Here is a 21797-nt window from a genome sequence, read left to right on the forward strand (position 1 = left end):
GCAAAAATATAAATATCAATCTAGATTTTCAGGTTCAGTTTTTTGTTTAATTCAAATGAAAACATCAATAAAACTTTGTAGCATCATAAATCCATATAAAACTTGGCTTATTCAAAGTGAACAACTTATTTTAGAAGATAAAATAAGTAATCTTAGTCGTTGATGCATTGAAAATTAACTATTGATCTTCTTATCGATGACTATTTATTGTTATTCATTTTAAAAATGATAAATCTATATCTCTTAAAGAAATTAAAATATATAATTTACATATGTATAATTTCATATGTAATATTTTTTTCATCAGTATATAAACAATGTACAATTTCATATGTAATATGAACTATGCGATCAGTTAATCTTGAATAAGAATATACGAAGCCAACAAATTTTAACATATCTAATAAATGATTAGATAACTTAAGCATGTTTATTAGGGCTTGATTATTAGTTATGTATATGGAAAATGTTTTGTTACTAAAGGCAAACTCCACTTATTCTTTACCTGGAAGAGAGTAGTACAGTCCCTCCATTTGTTGGATAGATTAGAGATATTCTTAGTTATAACAATGAATAATTTTAATTTACACAATTTGAATTCAAATAGCTTGGATTTCTGCGGAGCTCCCTCCCATGCATGAAACCATTGTTACAGTGCTAAATTATAAGCATCTCACATGAAAAATCTTGTTATTATAATAAATATAGACTATTGAATTATATTTGAAAATTCAAAATTAAAAGATAAAATACACATGACATTTTTAATCATTGGCCACTGACTATTTTTTAATCTTACTCATTTATGTGTACGTAGTTTTGTTATAGTTTTAATTTTCTACAATAATTAAGAGTTCTCACTTGATTTGCTCCACATTCTCACACTATGAATTTATTTTTCTTTTAAAGAGAATCATATATAGCATGCCTTGAAAAAAAAGAAAGAAGGAATGAGGAAAAAAAAAACGTTTGTCATTGTAAAATAAACAAATTTTGATCTCACACACACACTATATATATATATATATATATATATATATATATATATATATATATATATATATATATATATATATATATATATATATATGAGCTTTTTTTAGTATACTCTTTTGTATTGATTAAATTTATGTAACTCTTACACTAATTTGGGAGTGAAACTCATATTTAGTGAGCTCCTATGAATTTCATCAAAATACAAGAAAACGTGTGTTACAAATAGAATATTAAAAAGAGTGTATTATTTACCTTTCTCTTTAAGATATTGATACTGTTCTCTGAGGTCCAATGTACTAATATTTAGTGAAATTCAAAATCTTGATGGTGGCACTAAACTCACTTGATAAAAAATGGTTACTTGAATATGATGGAATCAAGACACAAGAGTTGAAGAAGTCCTCACATCAAGAGAGAGAAGTAAGCATGAAGATTTTAAAATAAGGTAGAAAGTGAAAATTATGATATGATCCTATGAGACACAAAGAGAAACACACATGAGAAAAAGTAGGAAAAAAATGAATGAAGGAATCTAGTTCTCACATTTTTTTAAAAAATTGTCAGTGCATGAACAGTAACTTCATCCATTTGGCGTTGTTTTGAGCCTTGCCCTTTAGCACATCTTAATAGACGTGTGGTGATTGTTAAAAAAGGTATTATATATACATGCATTTGAAACTTGAAAGTGAAGAAAAGTTTCTGTTTATATCTGCAATTTATCTAATATTCTTTCATTGCTGATGGACTAAGATCAATCAAACTAGACTCAGACCTATCCTCAAATCAGTAGCAGCCTTTACAAACGTGGCAACAACTTTGCTAGCTAATTGGATTGGTATTCATCAAAATCATCACCAACAGCAACTTGTAAATACCAGACTAATGCCCTTAAATGTTGTTATATCTCTTATACTTTTTGGCTTAATTAGTTCAATCTCTCGTATATATAGATTTGGATATGAAATAGGACGAATATAATTAGTGTTAAAGGATATTGAAAAAGTGTTAATTTTTTAATAATTACTTTAAAAATTATATGAAAAACGTTTATAGTTAATCGACAGTGTAAATTCTTACACTAACCGTGAAACAAAATCAATTTCATATTAAAAATAAATATGTATGATGCATGAATTATATATTATGATCATGAGTTTAATTTTCATGCAGTATTTGGTATAAATAATTTTACATTATAAACTAAAATTAGAAATTATTTCAATTATTATTTTTAGAGTAATTATCATAATAACACACTTTATAATTAGATAACATAGTCAGTATGTTTTAGTTAAAATTTTAAAGTATTAGCTAGTATGATATATATCATATTATAATCATAGACCTATAATATATTTTTTTTTATTAAATCTATGTCTATCAAACAACTTCTGTGCTATTGACACAAGTTAAACAACTATACAAATTAAAAGTATATATATAATACTTTTTAGTGATTATTGCCACCAGCATATAGCCCAACACATATAGAAGCAACCTGACTAGAAATTACGATATTATAAAATTTTAATTAACAACATTACTTTTATTCTCTATTTAATTTTGAGTCAAGTAATTAAATTATTGTCATTTTTCATGCTACTTGCAGTGAAAGTGGATGATAAATATAGGGTTTTTTTAAGAAGTGAAATCGCTTTGCTTTTAATTACGCTTGTTTACCATTAGTCAGGAAAATGAAAATGCCGACAAAATGATAGAGATGAACATCAAACTAAAAAGCTAATTGCATCAATTTAAAATTAAAGTTACAATAATAATATTATAACAACCAATATTACGTGTATTTTGCAGATATATAACTAGATGTAATGTGAGTGTCTTGAACTGGTTCATTGAATATAATATATATATATATATATATATATATATATATATATATATATATATATATATATATATATATAATTTGTATATAAAATTAAGTAATATACAATAGGCATAAAGTAAAAAATGCATATATTAAGTTCTTTTTATATATTATAGCTATCATAAAAACTAATACATTATTTTTTTTAAAAACAATGAACATTCATGTATGTTATAATATGAACATGTATATATTAAGATATTAATTTATGTAAAATAAATAAATTTTATTTAAGAATATATTTTTAATATAAATAAATATTTTGTATTTAAATATTATAAGTAGAATTGATTTCCAATAACATTCAATACTATTTTTAACAAATATAATATGTATTCATATTATTAAGTATATAATCAAGAAGTAAATTACTATAATATTTATATAATTTTCAATTTATAAACATATATTTTAAATTTTCTATTTTAAAATATGTTATATCAAATAATTCTCTTAAAAATATTAAAAAAATTAATATGTATATATATAGGTATTAATACTTTCAATAATTATATTTTATGTTAATTTATCAAATACACCTTATTTAATGAATAAAATAATTAATAGATTATAAGTAATTTTGACTTTCCAATAACATTAAATACAATATTTATTATACATAAAATGTAGTCAAATTATGAAAGACAACAATTAAAAAATAAAAATATTAATGTAGTAAAACATATTTTAATTATTAAAATTAATAAATGATATTTTTAATATATAGCATAAGTAATATATATAATTAAAATTGACTGCTTAATAATATTACTGTATTTATTAAATATAATATCTTTGACCCTCATCAATAAAATTTGTTTTCCAAAAAAATTATTAAATGTAATATGTAGTCAAAATTAAGCATATAAATTAAGAGGTTTACATGTTTTAGAAACTCCAAACAATCCTATAAAAAAAGAAAAAACTTCACACAATAAATAATAAGCTTAATTGCATTTTTGTCTCCAACTTATTATTCAATTGCAAATTTTGCCCTTTTTTTGCATATTTTACTCTCACTTTTCAGAATATAATAAATTTAATAAGAAAAAAAAAATATCTAGCTCTTTGAAAATAAACTTTTCCCATGAGACAACACTTTTTGGCTATTAAAAAAGAAATTGTAAGGATTTTCATTACTTGCACAAGTCGAATACAATATTGGCAGCTCCATGTCATTTCTGGCAATCAGAGTTTGATTACACTATGCATGACTGATCATAACATTTCTTCAACATCTCTCCCCCGCCCAAAAACCTCACTTTTCTTCATCTCTTCCCCCTCTATTTACATCTACTACATTCTAGGTCAGTGTTGACAAGAAACCACGAGAATTACCAACCAAACCCTGCTTCTCTTACCCAAAACTAGCAAGGTATACAACTACACGCCAAATGCTCCATTTATAAGGATTTTGTAGCATCAGTATTCAGTAGATCAGTTTCACCATCAGTAGAACATGAACAAAATATGAACCCCAGGAAAGACATGCCATCAACAGTCTGCACTATACGTCTATACGTAATCGCCGCAATTCAGATTTGAATGGCAGGATAGAAGTGAGAGTCCGACGAGCAAGATTCCTTATGTCCTCTCGTGTACAATCCCTTGAAATCCGGACAAGCTCCCAAAGGGCACCTCCATTGATCATGTCTTTTGCATTCACTTCTGCAATTTTTGTAACCTAATTCTGAGTTTTTGCAACAATATAATAATTGTTTCTAAAAAAACTTGAAAACATGACAAGGAGTCCAATTACCTTGTTGAGCCATGTGGCAGAGTGCAAGTTCAATGTGACGCCTGATTGGTGCAGCTTCATTGTTAGCATTATGTACTATCCATGGAAGTGCACCGTCTTCTATCAAAAACGACGTACCACTTTTTATCCCTGTGGATGTAATATATCATATTAACAGCATACAATTAAAAAACTTTTTACCATTAATTTCTCTAGTGCTAGAAATATGACAATGCCAAAAGTGGGAAGCAGCAGAGTGGGGAAAATTGATGGCAGTGACTTGTTTAGAAATTGGAAACATAAATATAATCTTAAAGTCAATGGCCTTGCAGCTGGCGAGCAACAACTATCTCCATTTTCAATGACTCAACATACCTCTAATATAACATTTGCACCATTGGCAATAAATATTGACAAGAAAGCAAACCTTGACTAGAAGCTCGAGACTCGCATTTGGCAAAGTTGGCAATTCCTCGTGCAACTTGTGAAAGAACATCAGGATGTCCACATCTTACAACTCCCAGTAAAGCCTTGATACCTCCTTGGGATCTCAACTTCATCAATATTTTATCTGGATCAAGAACACAATGATAAAGTGGTGAACAATTGATGAGTAATTGAAATATGAAGATCATAACTTCCAATGTAAAATATACAAATGAAGGCACAACCTTTCAGAACACCATATCAGGATGGTAGCTATCATTTGCATGAGTATTTAATGTACATATAAAGTAATCAGTTCTCTCACTTTAAGATGTTTTTCTCTGTCTACAGAAAAACACCATACTACAGAACAACACCAATAATTATCAATCTCAATCAGGATGCAGAACGACCAACCCAAATAATGCTATAGTGGGATGGTTAGTGAAAACGAGGACTATAGATAGAAACTAATCAATTTAGTGCACTATAGATATATTTGCAGCTTCCTTGTACATTTTTTGAGAAAAAAAAAATATTTTTTCCTAATAAATATTAATCCCAAGCAAAATGCTTTTATGCCATACACATAAATTCTCAAAGAAAATTAACAAAATAAAAGGTGTTCATAATAATCAAATTGTCCAGAGTCTAAACAGAATGAATGATGAAATGACTGCTAAGAACATGTGAACAGAGACAAAGGAGTTGGAAAAAATAAACCAGAGGCAAAAAAGGGTCTTCAAAGTCTGAAGCACGAAAAAATAGAAAACAAAGGCCTCTATAAATTAACAGAATAGAGATGAAATCAAGCCCTGCTATGGCACCATGATTGAACTAATTATTAATTCATCACCAACTTGATGTATCAGATCACACACACACACACACAGATTTAGCAACATGAATGACTAGAAAACAAGTAAATGTACCATTTCCACATAGGTTAGCTATGGCACCAGCAACCATTCGAAGAGTTTGTGGTTCTTCAGCATCAGATGCAGTCATTGACAACAGAGTGATTCCCCCTTCGGCCATTATAAGTTCTTGATTGGCTTCTGAATTGTCATGAAAGAAAGTAAAGTAATATCAAAACCTAGCGGCTAAATGCAGAAATCCACTAATAATAACAAAGTAGGAAGTAAAATCCAGCTAACTTGAACATTTATTAAAAAAATAACAATCACCATGCATGGCAAGATTGGCAATTGCCCCTGCTGCTACTCTGCGAACCGTTTCATCCTCATATCTTCTAAGAAGCATCAACAAGGAAGAAAGGCCACCAGCTTCAACAATACCTTTTTGATTCACCTCTGCATATTGTATTGAAACAAATTATTCAACAAAATCTTCATATACTACCGTACCAAGAAGGCAAATTTTTTTGGAAGGCTTGAGTATGCATGCAATAGGGGGGGGCTGTTAAAAAGAGGAATGTAGTCTGGTGGGCAACTGCACTTCAACAACATTCATCCCCACAACAGACCAATAAGAAATTTATTTTTCTTACGAAATAGAGTGATCAATGAATCACAACGATCTCAGCACTCATGGGGAAAACCAAAACTTTTAAAATAAAGGCCAAGATTTACAGTGATAAAATAATCTTTGCAGAAGACATATGGCAATCTGAAGACAGACTTATAAAAAGGCATGCTTACTCAAAAAGAAGCAGATCCAGAGAAGATTAATATATGACATTCTGATGAATTCTAGAGAAGAAACACGTCATAAAACATTTCTTCATAAAAATATTGCCCTTAATGATAATAAAGAAAAAGCATAGAACAGCATTCAGGAGTGGTAAGAGCATTGTAAATTATTGATACAGACTGGAACAGATGTGAAAAAGATAGCATAAATTTTTAAAGGTATGTTGAACAAAACAATGTTGCAGAAGGATGACCATTCTGATTTTTTGCATGAATTTCACTCCTTCCCAGAGTTTGTAACATATGACACAGATAAATGCAACAAAAACATGAATAATAATTCAGGAAATTACTCTCTGGAATCCACTAGCACCTATCACTAAATTATCAGTATTTCCATCATGTGCTTCTTTTTGAAGATTTTGCTAGCCGAATATCAATAAATAGGTATTAAAAGAAGATTAAATAACAGCCTTAAGTAGAGGATAGCAACAACCTTCCGCTGCAAGATTGGCCACCATTTTAACAGCATGAATCTGTACAAGGGGATCATCAGAGTCCAGCAACGACAAAATCTTTTGCAATCCAACTGTCAAAATAACATGAGTCACACACACATGGATGATGTCAAGATTCAATAATAACTCAACCAACTTGCACCTTGCTCAAAGAGTGTAGCAACAGATGCCTTCTGGCCATTCCCAGTGTCTTTGAGTTGGGAATGCCTAACTTGAGACATGGAAGAATCCATGGCAGAGGAGGCATTTACTGATCTTTCACTTCCTAAACATCTTTTCATCTATGACCATAACATTATTCATATTCACAAAAAGAATTAAATAATGCAATACAAGCCATAGTCATGCTAAAAGGACAAGGTATACACAGCTAGAGGCTACAGAGAGATGTGAAAACTTGAAGTCACAACAATCATTACAGTTTCAATGTGCTAATCAAACTTTCCAACTTGATGACACTTAAAGAACTTTACATTGTAAATATTGTTACAATATCACAAAGAAATTAAGAAGCTAGGTCCTAGTGCTCTACATTATCTTCTGGTAACACTTAATCTGAACCATCACGCAGTTCATTGGGAGTATTTGGCTCAAAAGAAATGCAATGCACAAGTTTCAAGAATGTCTCTTATCCCTTACACTTTCATGATCTCCATTTGGTTCCCTGGTCATTATTTTTTCAAGGGAGTTTCCATTACTAGGATGCAACAATATTATTGAGTTTTTGTGCAGGTTTTAGTCATTTCATTTTTCAATAAAGGACTTTTATGCTCTCCCAGTTGTACTTTCACTGCTTTCTTTTTAATAACTTTTTTCTTGCATTAGTAAATAAATAAATGTGTCTTTAAATCTAGTAGGTTCTTAGAATTACAATATATTCAAATATATGGGAACTCATAAATTACTAATTTATCAAGCACTCTCCAAGCTTATTACTTCTAACTCAAACATATGCTCCATATTGGGTCAAAGTTATACAATACCTGCTCAGCTTCAAAGTTCAATTGCAATAATTGACTTCTTAATATTATTATTTCTTCTTCAAGTTTCTTTTTCTGATTAACCTCATCCTCCAGAATGCTGTGAACCTTTATAACCTCTGCATCCCCTCCAGCCTAGTACATAAAATGTCCCAATATTCAAGAAATCAATGCTTGAAAAATAAGAAGCCAGAGAAGTTCGTCATTTAACTGAAATATACCTGTGTGTGTGTATTTTTCCCCAGTAGAATTTTTAGATGTTCTACCTCTGCTTCCGCTGCCTTTCTCCTATTGCATTCATTTTCAAACAGCTTTCTGATCTCAGAAACTTCATCTTCAGAAGATGGAGTTGGGCCCTGTGCCAACAAAAACTTTAACATCAGGACCACTAAACAGTGAACATTAAAGATTTTAAAATATTGAACTTAGCACAAACCATGAAGATTGAAGCAAACACGAGCAAGCAGGTAGGGAAATCATAAAATAGGAGAGGGAAAGATATAGATTTTGACATATAAAAGCAGGGTGAAACAATTCAATTCTCATCTTTTATGGAATTCTGTACTATGTCTAAAAATAAGTAGCCATACAACTGATAAACTACTATACTAATATATTCCCACAACCTAAATGCAATCAGACTGACTTCATGGAATTTGATGTTAGAAAACTGAAAATACATTAGTATGGATTGGAAAAGAATTAACTCCAAGGTCTGTCTACTGCCAGCCTCACATTCGAAAAACAGCTTTACATGCTATGCATCACTAGAATGCAAGGTAGGAAGAAGTGCAAATTTGCCAAATTGCAAAAAAAAAATTGGTGTGTCTATCAAGAGTGCATCAAAATAGTCACAACTGGAATTTTTCAGACATTCTACTTAGCTGATACATTCAATGAACTGGGGGGAAGAAAACAAAATGCTTATGGAGTAAGAGTAGTCTATCATTCAAAGGACAAACCATTCCTTTGCGGATTCTGCCTAATAACTCAAACCTTTGGGATAATTGGTTATTGGTCTTCAACCCATAAAGGCTCTTGTATGAGAGAACATGATAGAGATATAAAACTGTTAGTGGGATTTACTTCACCTAACAATGCTTTTAGTAAAGTTGGTCTTCAACACAAAACAAGGGTAAATACTTTATTTTCAAAAAACAAATTTTTCACAATAACAAGTGCACATAATAAGAGTGTAGAGACTGATGGATCCTGAAAAATGGTCCAATATAACAATGTCTCAATATCTACCAGTAATAATTAAAAAAAAAACACAGTAAGAGAACCCCCTTTCCAGAAAAGTTAATATTGTTTGAAATGGAATACCTCTCCACAACCATCCACAAAATAATTGCTGCCATGTCTTTTCTCATTTGACACCAACTTCTGCTCTAGCTGCTTAACTGATTCCATGTACTCCATCTGGCATTTCAATCTCTCTTTCTATAGGAAACAACTAAATATGAGACATTATGCAACAATGAAAGAGGATGTTAAAAAATAAATAAATAAAGTCATAAGAACTAGCAGACTCCTAGATTCCCTAAAGAATACAAAATAAAGGAGTCCACCATGTATAGTCACTGCCCCATAAAGTAAAATGTCGTTGGGGGGTGTTTTTGAACCATACAAAACTGCAATTTTTGTAATTTGGAACTTGGTTGAAACCACACCCAGATTGCAAACCAGTGGCTTCGATTTCCAAGATCTTAATGTCAAAGAACCTTCTCTCTATCTCCATCTTTCTAGTTTAACTTCTTCCAATTAAATTCCCAACTTAATCTGCCAGAAACCCTAACCTGTTGTACAAACTGTTTTAATTTCCATATAACCTCAGAACTGATGTTTTATTTTATGTTCACAGCCCAGAAGGCTAGAAGAAGACCATAATTTGACAACAATTGTAAAGCTCATCCATACAGCATGTTGATAAAATTTATAAAGCATCTAAAAACTATAAGATTTTTTTAATCGGCAAAACTAATAATATATTATATTTAAAACAGTACAAGATGTACTGGTAAGTATACAAGTGAAGGCCAAAATGAGCAGAATCGTGGTACCCTAATACAAGCTGATTACAAAATCCGTATAACATGAATTAGGAAACCAAAAGTCTGACAGTATTTTTGGCCCAATACTACCCTCTACTTATATATTCATCCCTCCCTGATTACAAAATGCCTCCCTAAGATTACTAGACCATTGATGGAAAGGTAGATCAAAGCCCTTATCCAAAATTTTTAGCCACTTCCAGCACAGGAAAACCGCCTCCTCCATCAGCTTACTGGCATCAAATCTTCCATTTGAGAAAACAATTGCATTTCAATGCTGCCAAATATTCCATGTCAAGGATATCCACCAGCACTGCCATCGCTGGAACCAAACACCAGATGTCTTTCCAAGTGCATGCTGAAGGAAATGTTGTCTCGGACATTGGAAAAATGTTCCCGATATGTTTGTCCAAGACAGAGCTTCCCACCATAGTGGCAGAATTTTACTGCAGCTAAAAAATAGATGTGCTGCATCTTCTTCAGAACTTTTGCAGAATGGGCACATTGGATCATTGATTTCCACATGTCTCTTACGCAAGTTCACCTTCGTTGGCAGTCTATCTCTTAATAATCTCCAACCAAAAAAGGAAACTTTGCTTGAGACCTTTACTTTCCACAGCACACTGAAAGCTCCATCCTGATTTTCGTCTGTATAGACCCCCATAAGCATCGTATACACATTCCCCACAGTGTATACACCACTTGAATCTCCCTTCCAAGTCCAGCTGTCTACACAATCTAGATAGATGATGATACCATCCATTTCTTCCAGGAACTTGGTTGCCAAATCAATCTCAGCATCAAAAAGTGGCCGCCTCCATTGGAAATTCCACTCCCACCTTGCACTTGTGATACCTCCCATCTGTTGAATGGACTGTTGTTGCTGATAGGAGATAGAGTACAATATGGGGTACTTCAACATAGGTGGTACACCATCACCCTTCCACCCATCCTCCTAGAATCACACCCTTGCTCCACACCCAAGATTCCACTTTATCCCTTTAGCAAACCAACTCCCTTCTTAAGTGGAATGAGCTATAGATCTAATATCCTTCCACTATGATGATTCGATGCTGCCCCTCCTCTCCTCGTCCCAATTCCTCCACTCACCATATTTTGAGACCAGCACCCTAGCCCACAGCTCCCCTTGGTTATGGAATAAATTCCATCGCCACTTTCCAAGGAGTGCATAGTTAAACTTTCTTAGGTCCCTCATTCCCAATCCTCTTTTCTCCTTTGGTAGGCACATTGACTCCCATTTTACCCAAGCAATCTTCCTCTGCTCTAATCCTCCACCCCACATAAACCTCCGTTGTATCCTCACCAACTTGTCTAATATTTCATTAGGTACCCTTAAAAAAGAAAAGAGATAAATAGGAATGAAATTTAAAACTGATTTTGAGAGTCACCCTTCCCCCAAATGAAAGTAAATTTTGTTTCTGTTTCGACAACTTTCTCTTACATTTCTTGATAATGGGATCCCAAACCTCAGTACGCCTTGGGTTTGTCCCAATCGGGATACCCAAGTAGAGAAAAGGTATGGCCAGTAGACTGCACTTTAGAAACATAGCGGCATCATCCTTCCACCTCTCTGACACCCCCACTACCCCAAAGCCACTCTTTGAAAAATTAATTTTGAGCCTTGACACAAGTTCAAAACTCCGCAAAATGACCTTGATTGCTTTGACATTCTCCCTAGAGGCTTTCCCAAAGAAGATTGTATCATTTTCATACTGTAAGACACTTATTTCTACCTCGTTCCTACCAACCGTGAAACCTTCAAACAGTTTTTTCTCCTACACTTCTCTCATCAAGCCATTTTGTCTCTCCGCAACAACATTAAATAAGAGAGGATCTAGTGGATCTCCTTGCTTAACCCTCTTTGTGGGATGAATTCAGCCGAAAGGCTTCCATTAACCAATATGGAGATAGAAGCTAAATTTAGGCAGCCCTCAATCCAAGAGATTCATCTATAGCAGAAACCCATCCTAGACAACATGTACAATAAGAAATCCCAGGAAACTGAATCATAGGCCTTTTTGAAATCAACTTTAAACACTAAGCACAGTCTGTTTCACCTCTTGTTTCATGAATTACTTCATTGGCAATCAGGGTGATGTGCAACAAATGTCTCCCCTTTATGAATGCAGTTTGTCTTTCATCTATAATTGATGGCATCACCTCCTTCATCCTCCTTGCTAGTACCTTGGCCACAATTTTGTATATGCACCCTATTAAGGAGATAGGCCTAAATCATTAAGGTTTTGTGGATCATGCACCTTAGGAATGAGTGCTAGAAATGAAGCATTGCTCCCTTTTGGGAAGACTCCATTGGCAAAGAACTCGTCCATAAATCAAAGCACATTGGCTTTGATCACCTCCCAAAATTCTTTAATAAATTTGAAATTAATGCCATTTGGTCCAGATGTCTTGTCACTTCCACATTCCCACACAGCTTCCTTTACATCCTTTTCACTTAATCGCTCCGTCAGTCTAACATTTTGGTGATGACCAATGGCCCGAAATCTAACCCATCAAGTTTGGGCCTCACCCAATCTACCTCCTCAAATCTGTTTTTGAAGAACAAGTGTATCTCCTCTTTCACCCTTCGAGGTTCAGCAATCTAACCACCATCAACAAGCATGCCTCTCAAGGTATTGAAACTGTGGTTTGCATTTACGATCCTATGGAAGAAACTAGAGTTGCAATCCCCCTCTTTGATCCACCTTGACCTTGCCTTTTGCCTTAGTAATGATTAATGTGATTGAACAACTATCCACAGCCCCTCTTGCAGTTTTTTCCATGTCAGCAACTCATCATCCGATAGTTGTCTTTCATCACCTTCAGTTTCCAGCTTGTTTAGCTCCAGATCAATACGTTGTATCTTCTTCTACGTATCACCAAATTGTTCCTTATTCCAAACTTTCAACCTTGCCTTGATTGCCTTTAGTTTTTCTTTAAGCACAAATCCACCCCAACCCCTTATGTGATCTGCTGCCCAGCATTGTTGGTCAACCTTTTTGAATGATTTATATTGGAACCAGCAATTCAGAACCCTGAAGGGTCGCGGTCCCTAATCAATGTTTTCAGATTTTAGAAAAATAGGACAATGATCTGAAAAATTCCTCTCCAATATAAATTGGGTATAGCCTTGCCATTTTTCAAACCATTCCGCAGAAACAAGGACCCTATCTAACCTACTTTTTGCTGTCCCATTTGGCTTGTACCACATGAATTTTCTGCCCACACAAGGCACATCTTCAAAATCAAGATCAACAACCCATTCATTGAATTCCTCCACATTACAGTCATTCACCCCCCCTTTGACATATCCTTACTCTCTCAACTAGGTTTCTTACACTATTAAAATCACCAAGTATACACCACAGCCCTCCAAAACTTGAATTTCTCAACTGCCTAATTTGCTCCCACAAATTCCTCTTCTGGGCCATATTGTATGCCGAATATATGCTGACTATGGACATCTTTTGCCCATCAGGAACCCACATGCCTTCTAAATAAATAAAGTCATGATCACTTATCTTCCTCTCCATTCTAAAGGATTGTTCACTCCATAGGCAAAGTAGCCCCCCTGCCCTATTACGTGTTGGTAGCAACTCCCAACATACCTCCAAATCACCCCATGGTGCCTGGCAGACAGATTTGTCCATTTGCTCCACCTTGGTCTCTTGTAGACACAACATATCAATTCTCTCCTTTAACATTTTCTAATTGCAGCCCACTTTACCCCCTACCCAGCCCTCTTATATTACAAGTGACAATCTTCATTATTCAACCATCTTATTTCCCAGCCTATCAGCCTCGATCTTATCCCTTTCCTCCTGATTAATCATCATAGTGATCAATGATTCCTCCCCTTTCCCACATGCTACTCCCAGATCCTGAGTCATGATCCAATATGATGTTACTTCTTTTATTTGATTACAGGTTTCATTACGTTTGCTATTTGGTAGAGCACGTGGTGCATGCTGTCCCTTATCCTGTTCTTCCCATTCAGCCACTTCCTTCAAACCATTGCCTCTTGTTACTGGTGAGTATTTATCACAAGTATTTGGTGTGCTTCTAGCCTCCTTTTGGTCCTTTCTGTTTGATTTTGTTGATATCTCATCAACAAGCCCATCTACTCTGATGTAGCCCATTTGCTTTCTACACCCTTTGATTTTGGAATAAACTTTCATCGCGCTTGCTGGCCCATTTGCTTTTCCTACCATATTGCCATCAGCCCCTTCACTTATTCCAGTATTGGTGTTTTTAGTAAGGCCCATTAAGGGCCTGTCACCCTCCTTATCTTGTGGACAAGCACGTGACCCTTGCACCTTTATTTCAAAATTGTGTGACATCAGTGGGTCCAGATCCTATGCATGTGGAGGGATTCCCCAGCACAACACCCAGACCAGTCTATTCCCGATTCGCATATGCTAGTTCCACTTTTCCAATGAATGGAACAAAGATGACCCATCGTTTGTTTCTTCCTTTACCAGTTGTATAGCTTTGTCATCTGTGAATCCCACTAACAATACCATGTCATCTTCTAAGTATTTTGGCTTGATATCTTCTCCACCATTCCACAAGAGTTTGTCTCCCACTCTATCGAACATCGCCAAGTTTTTCAATCTTCCAACCCATGAGTTACTGAGCCATGTCCATTTTTCCGCAGGTATGTTCAGATGCACTAACGAGTACGAGTTTGTTCCCGATGGACTCGCACGCATTAGGTTCAGTCTTTGCCCCACGATTTTGTTGCCTGACACCATCGCTCTCGCATATGAGGTTGTCATTTGCCTTCGTTGGGGCTGCTGTTCCGTTACCCCTTCCAGGTTACCTTGATGTTTCCCCCCATCGCATGATTTATCCAAGGTTACCTCAATCCTGTATTTGACATTTCTGTTTGTTTCTCCCCTTAACATTCTCACTCTTCCGTGCTTTGGTATGTTAACATGTAGTTTCAACATCCCTAGTATCAGGTTATCCAATTGTCTTTCAAGTCTCCTCACATTGCCCACCCCCTTGAATCTCACAAAGCCATACCTCCTGCCATTTCTATTCCTTGCAATGAACACCTCACGCATATCACCCCATTTCTTAAACTCATACCATAGCTCATTTTCACTCATCTCTTCTAGGAATCTTGTGAAGTAGATAGATTGGACATCAGATGCATCCCTCCAATTTGTTCGTCTATTCTCAGCTTACTGGCCATACCCGGTGCCAACGTTCTAACGTTGGGATCCCACTCTCTATTCCCCCCTCACCCCCACCCACTCACTGTTTCTCTCTCTACCTTTCTCTCATACTTTTAAGACTGAATGATTAGGTACATTTATGTTATCTAAAACTATAAGATTATAATTTAAAAACAGTGGTTTGCGCAAAATAGTGCTACTTTTCTATAGAAAATATAGCAAACCTCTAATGCATCAGCAAATTTCCTCTCAACCTCAGATATACGACATTGTGCCTCCAAATTTAATCTTCCGACTTCTTCTTCAAAAGTCTTTTGCTGCCTTTCATTTTCTGCAATAAGGTTATCTAATTGTACCTCAAGCCTCCGAGACAAACTTTTATAATCAAACTCCTCCTTTATTTTCAGCATGTTCTCAACCTTCATAGCCTGAGACATAAATACACAATCAATCTTTCATGCAAAGCCAACAATATTAATTCTCAACAAAGCTTTTCATTTGAATTAGTAATCATAAATTCATAATCATAATAATAAAACATATAGTAGGGAAAATATCAGAGACAAGACAAGTCAATCAAAAAATGTTTCAAAATGAATTAACTAAGATACTTCAAATTGTTAGGGGTATATTAAGTATACAATAGACAGATGCAAATTAAGATGCTAGCTAGAGTATATTAACACTTGGTCATAGAGGATTTGACACCAAATCAACAACAACCAACTCTTCAAAAAACTTCAGGTGTTAGGTGCAAGCTCAGTAATGGTTTTATAACTAGCATATTGTATGAGTAGAAATTATACATAAAATACAGACAATCATGGTAAAGAAAACTAACCCTTTGCCCAAACAATATGGTACTAGAAGTCTCTCCTCGATAACGTGGAGATGGGCCAATAGTAACAATCAATGAAGTCCTTGCTGTTCCTGTGAATGATTAGAAAACATAAAACACAAATATAGAATGACGTAACCAAAACCACTGCACGTTTCAGTAAACAGAAAAAACATCCCAGGAGAAGAATAACAAGGAATGCAGAGACTCAGAGAATGATATTGTAAACGTATTATATAAGAATGCAGAAACCAGTTTCCTAAACCATAAATCACATCTTATTCTCGTATTTCATCACACGATGTTGAAGTACAAAAGGTTAATAGTATGATATCTGACAAACTGATTGAAGTTTCTTACCTCCAAATGAATCTCTGAGCAATCTAGTAAGTTTTGAATCACGAAATGGAACATGAGAATTGTTTTCTGCTAGAGCATTAATACATTTTCCCAGTGCACTTAGTGAAAGATTGATAGATTTAGCTTCCTCTAGCATGTACCCTTCACTTCCTGGTGGGGAAAAAAAATTTAGAGGCAATGTTCAATATTAATATGCATGCATATTAGTGTGCACAGGTGCACACACGCACAAATCTTAAGTTAAGTTTCAGTATATACCTGACTTATGGATACGCTCTGATCCTGCCAAATCTACCACAACCAACTTGCTCTTTCGAACAAGTGGTTTTGAAGGTTTAGTCAAGTGAGAGGCATCATTATTTTCAGTAGAAACAACATCTTCACTGTCCACAACAGACCTCTTAACGTGTACCTGTGTGAGAATAGATAATTTCATCAAGATAGGATATTATTTTTATGAAATGAAAAAAAAAAAAAAAGCCTAATTGGATATCTTGGTTCATGACAGGTAAGAGTAATTAAAATGTAAACAATACACAGTTCATTATTTCACCGTCAGTATAGCGTGACTACGAGAAGATTCGGTATTCAACTTTGTGTTGGCAGCAATTCGATGAGTTTCCCCTACTCTTAGCAACTCCAAGAAACTTGGCTGATCCTTGATTTCCACTAGAGTAGCTCCAGACAAAGACACATCACCAGTTTTTGGATCTTCCACGATAGGAATATTATCATTTGCTGGATTAAGCAAGTCCTGGAGAGTCTCCATGTAAAGCTACACAATTTGTAGGAGACATTTCAGCAAAAAATTAAAATTAGCCTGGAAAAATGATAAAACAGAGAACACTAGCACAATCAAACCATATAGGGCACAGCATTAATAACTACATACACGCATTATGATGCAAGAAGTATGACAAACAATGCACATGATGTAAAATACAGTAATACATGCATAAAAGTATGCAACCTGCAGATATGAGACGGTGACAGAATCAGTTCCTGGAGATATGTCAGCTAAGATATCCTCCATAGAACGAACCATGATACCACGATCAGAGGTATCTTCCTCCCCCAATTGTCCAAGAGTAAAAGTTTTGCCCGTTCCAGTTTGACCATAAGCCATCACAGTTCCATTATAACCATCAAGAACGCTCTATGAACAATATCAAAAGGCATGTTAAGTCAGACATTTAAATAATAACAATCCTTTGATGAAAGCAGTGCATTACCACTAAAAATAATGTTTATCTAATCAAATCATAAATTACAGTAAACAAAGTTTGATGGCTAAGAAAAGGATATTCTTGACCAATCAGGAAATGCATTGTTACGACAGACCTCAACTACTGGCTTAGCTACAACTTCATAAACACGCTTTTGTGATGCAAATTCAGTAAGCACTTCATCAAACTCATAGGTATCTGAATCCCAATTGTTTTTCCGAAGTTTCAGTCTTTTAAGCTGAAAGAGATTTAACAAAACAAGGGCAAAACCTTAAAATGCAGTAATTAAATTAAAATGCAGAATCCACAAACAGAAGACCAAAATGCACCTCTGGCTGTAATTCAACACAGTCAGCAAAATCAGCATCAGCCATCATTTCTTCAGTATTTTGAGGTCTCAACCTTACAGACACTCGAACTCTTCCAGGCACTATAGTATACATAAGCATGATAAGAAAACAAGTAACAATACTGCCATAGCCAAGAAAACAGCAGAATAGAGAACAATTAGAATAGTCACATTCTGTACAATAATTGGCTTTTGAAGTAAATGTGAAGTATAAGAACTAAGGTATTCAAATTCAAGATTCTACGAAAACTTGTGGATAGTCAATAGACACCACTCAGAAACTCTTAAGCATATGTATGCCTAGTGTAAAACATAATATAAAAACCTATTAATGACATATGCGATATATGCATAACATATTACTCTTAACACACTAATGTTTCAACATTTCAACTCCATAATAAAGCAAAGTAGAAAACCACAATAATAAAATATGACAACAAATCAATGTTATCAATGGCGGAAGCCCAAAATTCCACCATATAAACATGCCATTGCGGACTATAGTGCCACCATACCCAACCTCCCTTCACAAATTGCCTATGGTGGAGGGGTTGGGAAAACACCACAATGATAAGGACAGTCCAAGGAAAACAAAAGCAAAATCCCTTAAACCCTATATATTTTGTTCGCTATCACCACCAATTCCAAAATCTTCTGTAATCAATAATAAACATAAAGTTGCAATAGAAAACAAGTGGCGCATGACCATGAAACCCATACAGGTCAGGTGGTAGACCCAGAATAACCATTTAAGTAGAGGCACTACTCTGAATTCTGAACCCTCCAATACTACCCTGGCTTTTAGAATGGCTTCTCAACTAGACAACGTGCTTCTCCAATCTTAACGACCAAAACATCAAATTCTCATAAACATGATACAATACAAATTCATCTTTGATTACAAAAACATCCATCTATAATGCTACACCAAGGCCTACTTTTGCCATTAAACAACGATACCAGTAATATAATTAAGATCTAAATTTGTTAATTGACAATTTGCATGAAAAAGCTTAAAAGCCCAATCTACATACCGACATACAGTTCCAAAGTCTCAGTAATTTTAACATTTAACCTCCATTTTCCCTTTTTTCCGAACGTGATCCAAATGTTGAAGAAACAACACTTCAAAATTCAAATCGCTCTTCATATGTACTAAATAATAAATCACAACAACACATAATCCATCAATAACTATTCACGTTACTTCATATATACCTACTAACACCATAACACGAATAGCGAAACATTATCAGAAAGAGACATAGAACGGAAGCACGAAATACATTCTCCAAAAGCAGAGAAGAAGAAGAAGCTTATAAGAAGCAGAAACCAAAAGCTGAAACAAAACTTGAACTCATTTCCAACTTGTCTATTTATAATAGCTACATTGCCTCTCTCAGGAGCTCTTGATTTCTCTGTGCGTGAAATGAAGAAAGTTGACAATAACTAGCTAAATTCTAACTAACCTCCGTCTCCGCTTCTAGCTGCGGCGGAGGTGGAGCGGCGGACGGCGGATCCCGGCGAGTGAGGGAAGCGGGGCTTAGGCGACGACGGCGTTCTGAGGTGGTTTGGGCGTTCGAACTTAACGGCACTTCCCCTCTGAGCCAGAGCGACGCCGTTTCGGTAAGCCATGGTGCAGTGAGGGAGTAATAAGAGCTTCAGTTGCTGAAATTGAAACAAAAATGGAAGCGTTCGTTCGTGTATTTGTTACCTCGCTTTAATTTTGAAGCATTTCGTTTTTCATAATTATTATTATTATTCAAAACGCACAGAGAAAAAAAATTTAAAAACTATAAAAGTGAGTGAGTGAGGGAAGACGTGTCCGTAAGTCTCGAATGAAGAGGGAGGATGGGGGAACCGCGTGGGCCATGCAGAGAGAAAGGGAGGGAATAAGACACTACCATGATCTCTGTCACGTATTTTATATTTTTTAACTAAAACTCATGCAAAATTTATTTATAAATACAACAAATACAAAATTATGCTGCTATTACAGTATATATGTACAACAAACACAAAGTTCGTTCTAAGTCAGATTTTAAATTTGAGTTGATGAAGAAAAAAATTAATTGAGACCAAAAATTTCATTAAGGTGGTTAGATAGTATAGATTTCAGATCTAATAAAAATTTGTCATCAATCAAATTAATAATATTCAACACCAATACAAAAAGAATGTTGGATTTGGAGTGATTCTTGACTCTTATTAGTTGAAATTGTTCCCTTGTTTAAAGAAAATTATATAGGGATCATTGCATTATTTAAAATTTTAAACACCCTTTATATGAACCAGAATGTAAACAAAGCAAGATTGTTCAGAGGATTGTATTTGTTTCGGTGTAATTTGTGGTCTTGATTTTAAATTTTTGATATATAAGTATGTTAAATATTTAGAAAATGTGTTTTATTTTCATAATATAAGATTATTCTAACTTAACTTGTGGGATTACAATCTTAAATATAAAAACTATTAAGTATTTGGAAAAAAGAATTTTGCTATTGACATTGATCCTATCGGATTTAAATTGGTATCCTTAAAAAAAAGTAAATTACAATTTATACAAGTTGTTTGTGCCGGACAAGATTATAGAAACCATTACCATGAATAGATAATTAGATTTTTTTTCCTCTGCCCACCAGCCAAGTATTACTAAAAAGAGACAAGAAAAAGAACAAACATGGAAACATATAAAGCCAAGATCCAGTAAAAGAAACGAAAATTAGATAAGCCTCTCTTATCCCTAAGATACCAAGAGCTAATAAACTTAGGATAGAAAACCACCCAACATAATTATCAACTAATAATTAGATTAAATATAAAGAATAATTTGGTATTATTTACGTGTTTTTAAATACTTAATAATAAATATCAGATTTTATATATATATATATATATATATATATATATATATATATATATATATATATATATATACCTAATTCTATTACTAAACAAGATATATAAGATTGGTTCGATGGTTAATAAAAAATGAAAGAGATGAAATGTCATAAATTTGATTTCATCTTCTAACATAAATTTGATCTCATATTCTAATAAAACTAACATTATAATAAATTAATATTTCTGAAAAAAAAAAATCCTACCATTCCCCAGGTAATGTAAATTATGTGATAGGATAGAAGTAGTGGGTGGGGAAGTGAATGAGAAATAATAGTGCCATGAAAGCAAAGGAACAAACAAAGTGGATCTTGCTCAGAAGTGAGTCACCACACCATTCAACTGCCTCAATTAGTTTAGTGGGCGATGTTGTAGGTCGTGCCTTAAATCCACTAGACAAGTAGACAACTAGGGTGTCACAACAACATGTAATAATAAGAAAGGATCCAATGAGGTTCTATTTTATGCTTTCTATATTTTTAAAAATAAATAAATATATATATATATATATAATAATTTTTCTTATATTATATTAGTATTTTCAATTGGATATGATGTGAAAAAATGTAATTTAAAAATATTTAACAAAAATATTAAAATTAATTTACTAGTGATAAAAAAATTGTTAGATATTTGAAGTATTTGGTATTATAAATTTTTAAAA

General features: G+C 33.9%; 1 protein-coding gene across 2 annotated transcripts; it reads right to left on the minus strand.

Moving 5' to 3' along the window:
* Nucleotides 1-3993: 3993 nt before the first annotated feature.
* LOC100793472 (kinesin-like protein KIN-UB) lies at nt 3994-20013 on the minus strand. 2 transcript variants are annotated; one of them, XM_041015753.1, is made up of 19 exons: nt 19702-20013; nt 18210-18310; nt 17996-18118; nt 17625-17810; nt 17208-17429; nt 16913-17066; nt 16655-16804; nt 16298-16386; nt 15681-15884; nt 9525-9641; nt 8420-8554; nt 8202-8333; nt 7361-7499; nt 7197-7289; nt 6236-6361; nt 5981-6106; nt 5050-5193; nt 4644-4772; nt 3994-4568 (listed from the first exon to the last, which is right to left on the minus strand). In XM_041015753.1, exons 1-19 carry the CDS (start codon nt 19865-19867, stop codon nt 4420-4422), a joined length of 2685 nt encoding a protein of 894 aa, XP_040871687.1. In that variant the 5' UTR covers nt 19868-20013; the 3' UTR covers nt 3994-4419. The 2 variants fall into 2 exon arrangements, with proteins under 2 accessions (XP_040871687.1, XP_003516471.1); XM_003516423.5 differs by having other exon boundaries at nt 3994-4552; nt 19702-20011.
* Between the last annotated feature and the right edge of the window lie 1784 nt (nt 20014-21797).

Source organism: Glycine max, chromosome 1 (assembly GCF_000004515.6).
Source record: "Glycine max cultivar Williams 82 chromosome 1, Glycine_max_v4.0, whole genome shotgun sequence".
NCBI lineage: Eukaryota > Viridiplantae > Streptophyta > Magnoliopsida > Fabales > Fabaceae > Glycine > Glycine max.